This window comes from Bombina bombina, chromosome 2, assembly GCF_027579735.1.
Source record: "Bombina bombina isolate aBomBom1 chromosome 2, aBomBom1.pri, whole genome shotgun sequence".
Lineage (NCBI taxonomy): Eukaryota > Metazoa > Chordata > Amphibia > Anura > Bombinatoridae > Bombina > Bombina bombina.
Genome location: NC_069500.1, coordinates 784857786 through 784870375, shown reverse-complemented (window position 1 = coordinate 784870375; position 12590 = coordinate 784857786). Strand labels below are relative to the sequence as shown.

At 32.7% G+C, this 12590-nt stretch overlaps 1 protein-coding gene across 1 annotated transcript; it reads right to left on the bottom strand.

Moving 5' to 3' along the window:
- Window positions 1-8693: 8693 nt before the first annotated feature.
- On the bottom strand, window positions 8694-12275 carry GDF15 (growth differentiation factor 15). The gene is made up of 2 exons (XM_053700056.1): window positions 11963-12275; window positions 8694-9508 (listed from the first exon to the last, which is right to left on the bottom strand). Exons 1-2 carry the CDS (start codon window positions 12273-12275, stop codon window positions 8694-8696), a joined length of 1128 nt encoding a protein of 375 aa, XP_053556031.1.
- Between the last annotated feature and the right edge of the window lie 315 nt (window positions 12276-12590).

The window sequence follows — 12590 nt, the reverse complement described above, 5'->3', positions numbered from 1 at the left end:
GTAATACAATTAAAGCGATAATAGCTTCTCTGTTCAATATTCATACAGTATATCTATATGTTACAAGCATTAAATTATTGTGGATATATTTTTAAAGGTTGTTAGCAAGATTATATATATACTCCTATCTGGAGGTATCAAGCCTAGAAACAACCCTGATCTTAGACTAAGCTCCTTCAATCTGGGAGCTCAAATACATTTACCACTGTATAATATTGCAAAGAGGCCATAGCAAACAGGCTGGTTAGGATTATAATAATCAGGCTAAGGTTAAACAGGTTTAAAAAGGGGAGATAGGTACTCCAAAGGTTGCAACACTGGAAGTACTTATCTCCCCTTTTTAACCTTCAAGGCCTAACTACATTATATCGACAATCTTTTGAAAAATACATAATTTATGCATGCTCATGTATAATTTATATTAGTTTAAGTATTGGCTATATATATTAAAATGTAGATATTCTTGATTCATGCATTTATTATTGTAAATATAAATATAATTTTAAAATAGATATTTATGTTATAAAAAACAGTTGCATTATAATAATAGTATTACATAACTGCATGCCTGTTATATAATTAAACAATTGTAATATTAATGCCTTTTGTAACATAAATATGAATTTTAAAAAATATATTTATGTTTAAAATAAACAACACAAGAAAAAATAAATACCTATTAATTTATATACAATAGCTAAAATAATATGCATCATACAAAAGAATGCATAATTTAAAATAAATGTAGATAAATGAGCTTTTAACCCCTAAGATGCCCCAACTTTATCCCCTAATCAACCCCAATACAGGTATGAGTGGTGATTAGGACAGTAAAGCATTCTAAATACTAACAATAATCACCTAATCAACCCCCATGCAGGTATGGGGGTAGTTAGGAGATTAAGGCCAAAATCGCCACTTCCCAATCCAAACTAGAACTACACTAACAGCTACCCCCTCTAAACTAATACCACTAAGTTACACACAAAAAAAGCTGTAACAAAAAAAAAAAAATCTAAGTTACATAAAAAATAAACTACAGTATCCAAAATAAAAAAACACCATTATATCTAACACTAAATTATATAGCCCATAAAATAAAAATCCCACCCAAAATGAAAAAATAAATAAACCCTAACACTAAAATTAATTACAAAAAAGGGCCTTTTATATGGCATTGCCCTAAAGTGATCAGTTCTTTTGCAAAAAAAAAAATAATACAACATACACCATCTACATTACAAGTAATCCCCCATCCCACAAAATAACAAAATCTAACTAAAAAAACAGGCTACAAAATAAAAGTAAAAATTAAAGACCCTATCCTTAAAAATAAAATACCCACCTCAAAAAAGTCCCAATTAATCCCAAAAGTAGTACTCACAGTTGATGGGGAATCCAGCTCCTCTTGATCCGACATTGGGCCCTCTTTATCCAGGCTCTCTTTGGGAAGCCCTGGTCTTCATGCGGTCACCGCCACACACTGAAATCCCGGAAGCACAGAACCCTAGTATATAGGGGTACCACTTAATTCCTATTTGCTGATTTGATTAAGCCAATATCAAGAACTTTTTTTACATTTAAATACTAATTATACCTTTCTATTGAATGGTTAGAATTTAAAGTTAAAAAAGTTATTGCTATTGGCTGAATCAAATCAGCCAATATGGATTGACTGATTTAAAATCAGCCAACCAGAATTAAGTGGTACCCTTATAAATTGGGGTTCTGCGCTTCCAAGATTTCAGTCATGCGCATTGCCTAAAATAATCTGTACCTGCTGTGCTCTTTACAGGCAACATTCCAAAATGTCTCTTAGTGAACAGTGCAAAATGTAAATGCCCCAAACTAAATGTACCCCTCTACATGCCCTCTCTTTGGGGATACATATTCAGCAATGGTATGACAAACTAATGTCATCACTTTTGTGGTGGCACATACATAGCACATATGGTGGAGTTGAGAATAAAAGTGACTAGAAATAATAGGAGAGGATAGAACAGGAGCCAAATTAGCTAAACCACGAGAGTTCTATAGATTTTTTTTTCTTCTCTAGATTTTCTGTCAACCTATGTAACCCTATTGACTTTGCATGAGTGCAGATTGCACTTTAGGGACATGCTCTTCTCATCTAGTACAAAGGAGATTTTCTGTTAAAACTCATAACTTCCTTACTAGATTTGTTTATGAGCCATCAAACAATAAATTTAGAAGTACGTTCAGAGAGAAACATGCTGTACAATAATTCACAGTTGGAATGCTGCCAGCATTTATGAGTTTGATGTGTTTCTGTGGTGGCAACAATTACCTTAGACAAATAATGGCGAGTGCCTTAATAACTTGTCACTAGAGCTTGTGATGGACTGTGAGGTTAACAACCAGAAGTGCATTGACTTATAGTCACAATACATCTCTCAATTCATCTTAGCTTATGGAGACACCAGTGAAGAGGTTGACAGTAAATAGCAAAACACTGAAGGATCAATATTATTATTTTTTTTTTTTTTTAAACTATGTTATAAACTAGAGGTTGAAAGTTAGTATGATAAAGACTTTTCAGCTAACAAACATTTCTTCGATTACAGCTTTTGAGTTATAAATAATATTTCAGCTAGTCTGATGTGGCATTAAAGGGAAATTGTATCATAATGAAATACAATTCTCTATATTATTAGAGCTATTTATTTTTAAGAAAATTGATTCTTTCACTTTATACTGAAAGGGTTAAACATGTGACCAAATTTGCACTCCATTCTGCTCCAAATATGATTGGACATATGCATGTATGCCTGTTTCTCATTAGCTCACCAGCTGTATCCTCATCTGGAGAAACACACGAGCACTACTTTGTTTATTTAACCTTCTTTGCAGGGGTTGAACACATATTTCAAGAAATTAATTTAAAAAAATTAACTCTTCTCATAAAAAAAAAATATATTTTATTTTACGCTACAATTTCCCTTTAATGCGTATAATATGGTTGTGTGGTTACACACCCCAAAATGCATTTTAAAATAATTTTAATTTTATATGTTGTTAAGGGCCCCTTGTGCTTTGCCACAGGAGGACAAGGTTCGTGACTTGGGAATCTGTCTACCCGACTTTGCAGCGAATGGGCAGCAGACACTGTACACCCATTGCCTGTATGTGCTATTACACCAGCACTTGCTTTCATGTGACCAATCAAGTGAGCAGGGCCTGTCAGTCACAGCAAAAGAACATGTTTGGTTTTGGCCGTTTGCAGCAGTTTAAAAAACTAGGTTACAGATTTTTCTTGTTTGGCCTCTCTAAGGTGCAATTTTTACAACAAATGAACAGTGTCTAGTGTCCTTTTAAGTGAACTGAAGAATGCTGCTGTTGTACTGAAAGTGTTTGAAAGACCAGAAAGGGGGGAATTATGATGACCACTCCAGATAACTGGCCATGTAGCCTATATGGATATCACACACAAAAGTGAAATAGCTCAATCACACACACACTTGGTATACACACTTCTGTAGCTATGGCCCTACGTGCCTTTTTTTATTGCTGCAGTATTCTATACACCCATCTGACTCATCTATCAAAAAACATGTTAGTATTTGCTCATTGCACCGCCCCTGCCAACCCCCTTCTTAGTATTAGCAGAGTTTTAAAGTGCAGCATCTGAGCCTTATACTATGTATATAATATTTGAGGGGTGCTTTATTAGAATACAAGATATTGTGATGTTTATACTTTGCTTATGCACATCACTATTAGATTATGTTGGGCTACATTCCACTATTTTGCCATTTTGATGGAAATATGTGACTTATTATTATTGTTATTATACACAATAATTCTTTCAGTTGTCTTATCAGTGATCGACAGCGTGCACAAAACAACTGCACTCACTAGGCCCTGACAATTAAAGCATTGTGATCATAGATATAAGAGAATCCGTTTTGTGGTCGAGGTTGATGGTGAGATTTTATAAAGAGCTATAACCAGTGTTTAAAGGAAGTCTCGCCAAGAGGCGTTTTACTGCACTTCTCTGTTGGAGGTGATGCTTCTGACACTGATTGTATTTTTAAAGCAGTATCACCACCTGCATTGAAGGTGTAATGTAATGTGTATATAGTGTAGGGATGGGTGAATGTTTCTAAAAATTCGAAATTTAAAACGAATTTTGATACATTCGTTCGTATCGAATTTCGAATGTTTATATAACATTCTAACATTCTATTTTCAAATTTTCTTTTTCAAATTTTTCAATAAAATTCGAAAATATTCGTTCGAATAATAGAATGTTTAGCTATGTATTCATTCAATTTTGAAATGTAATATTCGAATTCGAATGTAGCATTCTAATTCGAATATTACATTTATTAAACACAGTAGTATTTCTAGTCTAATACTGTGTTTTAAATGTGATATTCGATTCAAATGTGATATTCCTAACTGTCCCAAGGGACTCCAAAACAAATATTTTTAGCAGCACTATTCTTATGCTTTTACTGCCAATAGTACAAGTACAAGCCACAACCTCAACTGGTTGTAAGCAATTCAACGGACTAACCCAATCCCCTACCTCCAAATTAGAAGAGTGGGGGTAGTCAATTTTCACAGTTAGCCAGTCCATCCACAATCCTGATAGGTTAGCCGGATCAAGATTAAGTGGACCTTTTACAGCTCACCTAAGGAGACTTAATACTGAGGCATCTTCAGTTAGAAGGTAAGACTAAGGGGTCTTCTACAATACTTTTTCAGTATTTTTTTATTTTGTGCAGTTTGATGGGATTAAGATTTTAGGGGGTTATTTGCAGTGATTGAAGGCATTGCATAAGAGTGTAGGTACCGATGTGAGAAATGCGTAGGAGAACTTGATTTATTTAGTGCAAGCTGCAATGACTGGAAGTCAAATTTAGTGTTAATTGTTGGGGAGAGGTATTGTAACTGGGTGGTTAGACACTTATGTGGTAGGGGAAGTTGCAGTTGGGGTTACTTTTTGGTTAGGGTTAATCTGTGACAATACTCCACATTGCATAAAACAGGTTTAAAAAATGCTCAAAGCAGTTGTACAATTTTTTATGTGTAGTTGTCAAAAAATGGAACAATGGCAGCACTGCATGCAAATGCACATATAAACAACAATGGTAGAATACTGTTGTTTTAGGAGTTCCCTAGGGGAAAATTATAGCCATAACTATTAATTGGTAGTTGCTGCATTGAATGAGCCACTCAATGAGGATATGATATGCTCTGGATCTGTGCATATTATTTATCAGTCAGTTTAAATAGGATCTAAACTTTAGTGTTTTGAATTTTATTCTGTGATATCTATATTCAATATGAACAATTCAAGCATCCTTCTATTCAGTCTTTTCAAATTAGATAGCATGATAACAAACAGCTCCTTTTACAGAGAAAGATCAATATGCGCAATTACCCATTAAAGAAGAATGACGCATGAAATAAATTAAAATATTTTATCAGTCTGAAAAATAGTTTATTTAAAATACACATGTTTTAATACCTTAAACACATTATTTGTTATTAAATATATTAAAAAATATATTCATATATACTTTATTTCAAAAAAATACAAACCACTTCTTGAAATACAAATAAAGCAATAAATTATCAATAAATAATGCTGCATAAATATGTACTGTTTATGCCATTGCACAAAAAAATAATAAAATTATATTACAAACCCTTAAATAGCTATATTGTTGTGTAACCTTGTAATCTTTTGGGGCCTATTTAGAAAAAAAAAAAATATATATATATATATATATATATATATATATATAAACATTTTCCCCTTAAAAAGATGCATTTCACAAAAAAGGCCACTTGAGAAAATAAAAATAACTTTGAAGGGACATTAAACTGGGGGAAAAAGTTTAATGTCCCTGGGGGAAAACGGTGACAGCCATAATTAAACATTAAAAAGTTTGCACATTATTGTTACATTAAAGGGATACTAAACCCAATTTCTTTCTTTCATGATTCAGATAGAGCATGCAATTTTAAGCAGCTTTCTTATTTACTCCTATTAACAAATTTTCTTCGTTCTCTTGCTATCTTTACTTGAAAAAGAAGGCATTTAAGATAAGGAGCCAGACAATTTTTGGTTCAGACACTGGACAGCACTGTCCAATCAGCAAGGACAACCGAGGTTGTGAACCAAACATGGGCCTGCTTCTAAATGTACATTCTTGCTTTTCAAATAAAGATAGCAATAGAATGAATAAAAATTGATAATAGGAGTGAATTAGAAAGTTGCTTAAAATTGCATGCTCTATCTGAATCATGAAATTAAAAAAATTGGGTTCAGTTTCCCTTTAAAGCTGATTTCTAAACTGACAGGAAATGCATGTTTGCTAACGAATCATATTTTTGGACAGATTGTTTACTTGATGAAAAGATTTACATCCACAGGTCTCCTAGTAACTTTATAAGCAGGAAAACAAATGGTATTTTTTATTATTATTATATGCAACATTCCTTTTCAATAGAATAACCAAAAAATCTTAAAATGCTCTCTTTGAGTGCAAAAAATAAAAATTAATTGAATGCCCCTTTAATCTATCATTTATAGATCCCCCATTTTAAAATCAGTTTATTTAAAAAAGGGAAAGGGCAATGATATGGATACACATATCCCTTAATAATTTAAAGGAATAATAACTTCTGCAAAGTACTAGTGCAATAGTTCAGATGATTATCTATTAATAAATATAAATTTGTGACAGAACAGATTTAAAATAGTGCAACACAAAATGATAAAATGACAATAACAAGTTGCAAATAGTTAGTTGGACTCTTACAGATGCCCCCTAGTGGTAAAAAAGACATAATATTAAAAACCCGGCATTATTGAAATACATCATGTAGTAAGGATTTAAGACCTTAAAATGTTTGAGATTCTAACAAAATCTCTTAAATACAGTACAATGTGATATTCAAAGTAATATACATGGAGTTTGGTCCATAATGTTATGATCATTTAATCATGCATTTGATCATTCTTTTTGTAAACAATACATATTTGATGTTTTTTTTCCCCCCCATTTCTCAGTAAATCTAATAAATACTACATAAAACAAGTGGCTAAACCATAAGAACAATTTTACCTCAGAGTAAAATTCAACAGGGATAAAAAATTAAATATTTTTGCTTTAGGATGAAATGAAGGTAGAAAACTCTACTTTACCAATATGGTGTTAAATATATTAAATAAGTCTAAGTATATTTTTTCCTTACTATCATTTGTAAAGTTTACAGCTTAAATCTTTTTTTTACCCCTAAATAAGCTTTGCTGTTCTTACCTACTATCAAATTCAACCAGAAAACATTTTACAGATCAATACCTAGTTTCCATTGCTGTTGTGAACAGTGTATTTCCATCAAAATCTACGGAGATGTTTTAAATGGATACTGACCGCAAATGTTTTATTTCATTATTCAGATAGAGCATGCAATTTTAAGCAACTTTATATTTTACTCCTATTATAAATTTTTCTTCGTTCTCTTGCTATCTTTATTTGAAAAAGCAGGAATGTAAGCTTACAAGCCAGCCAATCTTTGGTTCAGCAACTGGGTAGCGCTTGCTGATTTGTGTCTAAATGTAGCCACCAATCAGCAAGCGCTACTAGGGTTCTGAACCAAAATTGGGCCGTCTCGATAATAGGAATAAATTAGAAAATTGCTTAAAATTGCATTCTCTTTCTGAATCATGAAAGAAAAAAAATCTGGGTTCAGTATCACTTTAAGTTACACAGTTTACAAAAGCAATGGAAAATAGGCCCAAGACAGAGTTTGTTGGTGTTAATAATAGGATCCTGTTACATGTATCCCAAATTTTGTCTTAGGTGAGATGAATATGATAATATTACATATTTCTCAAACAACATTACATTAATGTCTAAAAATATTTCCTTCATTTAAAGCATAGAATTATTTCATGAAATTGAACTTATGAGAGATAAAACAAAAAAGCTTTGATTTTAAAAAAAAATGAAGGTATGAAGTATGTTTATTCTTTTGTTACTAGAAAAAACAGCTTTTTCTACTCTGCAGCATAATACAGAGTGGGTACAGTGACTGGGTTTATAAAAGCTAATATATAGTGAATAATGTCAAATCAAGAAATGATAACTATTGTGCTTGGATAGTGTACAATCTATAGAATTTGAAAATAACTTAAAGATAATAAGGTCTTATGGTGTTGCAACCAGCGCTGACTATTGGGGGAATAATCCATGTTGGCACTATATAGTTAATTCAATTAACTTACTATATAATATATATTCATTAGATGTTTAATAGATGTTTGATTTTTTCCTGGTTCTGAAAAAAAGAGATTAAGACAAATGTAAGCAACAAATATTCAGTATGACCATATTCATTTGCCCCAGCTAATTGAGTTCTTTTTTGTTTTGACTTTTGACACAAATGTATTAAAGTTGATTTCAGCAGATTTGAGGAGCAATACAAATAATAAAATGATGATGATATTAAGTATTTGATGCACACATGGAATTTGGATGTAAAAATAAGTATATTTTCTTGCGCTTATTTTAACTGTATTATTGTAACTATAATGACAACCAACCTTATCAAGCTTCTTTTAAGGACAGTTTCTTTGAAACCAATGAATGCATAGGACTCTAATGTCATTAAATGTCATTACATTTTGCAGAGTCCTAATATAAAACATGTAATTAGGCACAGTGGCACTTTGTAACAATCATGTCATCAAAATGAGTTACTGTCAATTGTCCTTCAGTATTGTAATGCATAAGTACCATAGGTTCATAGCTTGCTGGAACACAGCATGGAGCTGGTGTGGCCCCGTTAGAGAGATGGTGCATCCTGGATTTGATCTGAGCATGCATGCTAGCTGGCTTATAGTTGTGCGGGCAAGACCCATCACAAAAATGCATTGTGTATGTTTCTGGAATTATAATCCAATCTGACCAACCAATCTCTTTAAAAGAGACCTGCAAAGACTTGCGACAGCACTTTTTCTCACTCTTCTTACACTCTTCATCTGCAGAAACTGATCTGGTCTTCCTTAGGTTGGAGGGTATTTTCTCTTGAGTCTCCACTTCAAGAACAAGTGCATCATCTCCTTGATTTTGTTGGCTATTATCTCTAACAAAAGGGATGTCCAAAGGTATAACTAATTCAAGTCGAAGACATTTCTCAGAACTTGCCACCCACTGCTGCACAGCAGATTCCACATTCAGAGTTAATGTCTCGTGATCTATAGGTTTGGAATCAAGTAGTTTATGTTCTTCTTTTCCATTGGTCTGGCTGGATTCCAGCACATTATAAATATTTACCATTGCTTGAGTTGTTGAATTGATTACAGAGGATCTCAATGCAGCAAGGATGTCTTTGCAGAGTTTGAGTTCAGCCCTCATGACTTTCAACTCCTGGTGGAATGTCTGAGTCCTGGAGAACACAAGGTTGTATCTGCGACTGTTGCTCCCATGCTTGTTGTATTTCCTTGCTGTCTTTGGGTTATGTTCTACTGCAATATAAATCAAAGCACTATAAGCTTAAGTTACTCAGGATCTTAGAGTTAATATAAAAAAATACTAAAAGGAACATTTTACTACATTGATCTATTAACATTTCAATGGAACATATAATAGATTCATTTGGTATAACCTAATTGATAATTTTAAGATAAATTTCGAAATTATATATGTGTACAAAACGTATTCACCTGTTTCCCAAACATAAATATTTATACTTATTCTTAGTATTTAAAACCTTTTTTGAGGAGCTTCAAGGTCTGTTTGAAAATTTAGGAGGGCAGAAAAGTGTACTGGTTTAACCCTTTAAGGACACAGCTTTCTGTTTGCTCAATTGTTTTATGACGGAAAAATTCCGTCATATGTCCTTAAGAGGTTAAAGTAAGCTGGTTATAATTAATGTTTATTTTGTTTTTATGACCAACATATAAGTCCTTTATATATTATATATAGATATTTCCAAACCATTAAAGGTACTCATAACATAGACATGGTACTCATAACAAGACATTGGTTACAAAATGTATATGATCAGTTTTGTAGCACCTCCAGTTCTGAAATATCTCAACAACCATAATAGTGCAAAACTACCCCAGTTTAAATGTCCTTTCCTTTTTTAAAAACTCATGACCTTCCACACAAGTACTAGCCTCTGCCCTTAATATAGAGCTTTAAAGTAATGTTTGCTGTCACCCCAATCGTATCTGGATCTAGGACCACTCCCACTAGGGCATGTATACAAACTGATTTTTCTATTCAATAACTCTCAATAGAGAGATCTCTTCAGTAACAAGCTATTTCCAACATAGCCCAAAATTTAGTTGTGAGAGGACACTCAAATCAAAACTAAAATGTACATCAATGTATTTCAGTTACAGTCAGAAGCATTTTTTGTTATATTTACTGGGCACACAACATTTAGAGCATGTGTACGTAAGAAGCCTACCCTCACATATTCAGTTTATGGATGCTCCGAGATTTGGCAGCAATGTAAAAAGTGATTACACATGATCAATGTCCATAACTGCTGCAGAGCGTGTGCACAGTAGAAGCTATCACTAATACAGTGACAGCTTTAACTAGAAGAATTTTTGCTAATACATATGTATTGCAATCATGCTTCTAATAAATAGTTTTGCTGACATGCATTGTATTTCATTTTTCACTGGAATATCCCTTTAATGCATCTCCAATCCTATCTGGGTAGCCAATTATGCATTATTTTCTGCATCCCCCCCCCCTCACACACACACACACATGCTGCTATGTAGCAATCCCACCACTGTTTCTGCCCTTACATTTCAACCATTTAATAAATGTAAATTGATAATTCATGCTCATTTTACTTATACCACAGAACATTTAGCAGTTAAATAATTTATGAAACTGAAGTAAAAAAAAAATTTAAAAAAAGTCTAGCTATAGTCAAGATTATATTTAACATCATAGAAAGCACCCAATTCTGTATCAAAATGTAAATGTGTTCTTTATACAATCTTCTAAAAATAGCTTTTATGACCTTCATAAAACTCTCTTTTCCTTAATACTGAGGATTTTAAATGTGAATACCAAATATTACCATTAAGATTCTTTCTAAAATGTACATTTGTATGAATTTAAGGAAAATATCAGCAAAGTATTGCTAAAGCATAAAATTATATGTGTAGCGATTATTTTAATACAATGCTGACAGTTTGCACAAACCTTATCATGAAACACCCCCTTCATTAATTTAAAATTAAATTGCACGATTGATGGATGTTAGAAAATTTGTCCAAGGTCATCAGGTCAAAGAGTGTGAAAAAGTAATATTTGGATAGTTGCACAGAACTGAAAAATAGGTTTTATTGATTGATGCATTAAAAACTCTTCAAATAATGGTTCTTGTAGTTGTATGTTTTTGTGTGTGTGTGCGCACAATTGCATGTCAATTGCATGTCAAGATACTCTAGTCTAGAAGCAGTCAAGCACTATAAGTCTTAAATATAAGTCCCCTATCTGTCTATCTATCTATCTATCTATCTATCTATCTATCTATCTATCAGGACATACTTGAAAACGAGAGAAATCTCAATGTATCCTTCCTGGAAAAATATTTTCTAAATAATAAAATATTTTATAAATAATAATAATCTATCTATCTATCTATCTATCTATCTATCTATATCTATATGTCTTCATATTTTTCTATATGATACATAACTTAATCAGAGTATATGTGACAATTTAAAGGCCCAGTGCCACAGGTGTTGAACACACAAGTGTAGCGCTTGTAAATAATACCATATCTTGTAAATATGTAGTTATACTTTATACTTTACTTTATAGTTATACTTCACTGTATGTACGAATGTAATAATTCTGGAGCAATACAATACATTTTTATAACTTCAGTTTTCAAACAAACATTATATCTATATATTAGCAGCTGGAGATAACTCACTTACGTTTGGCAGTCAGCAGATGTACTTTCCTCTCATGAGTTGCCTCATTGCTTACATTACCCCTAAGTTCCATAATGGTTTTTTGATATAGCAATTGTAATTTTCTAATTTCATCCTGGCTCATTTTCTCCCTGATAATGGGTGGTTTGTGAAAACCCAGTCGATCTAAAATCCCTCTCTTCACTGCTTCCAGCTGCACCCTTTTCTCTTGTTCCCATATTGGCCTGAGCTGGACCCCTGTGATAAAGAAGAAGGTGAGGACAGCACAGCTACACTTCCAGGGTGAGCTCTGCATTGTGCACTTGCAATACAGCATTACAGTACAGGGCTTTTGCAGCGTGCAGCTACTGAGCTGTCTGAATGAATGAAATTCCCAAGTCTCAGCCTTTATAGCTTTCTGAACAACACGCCCACACCACAGACACACACACTCATTGCTTTATGAAAGTAAACATTGGAATAGCTAAATAAAATACTGTATTACAGATGCAGTTACTCCTGTATTAGTGTTCTCTTAAAGTTGTAGCCACCTTTAAATTCATTTGGTGCTTTTTTTTTTTATATACATTTTTAATTAAATGAACATTGCTGTTATATATCTATATTTGCTCATTTACAAAAAAATATATAT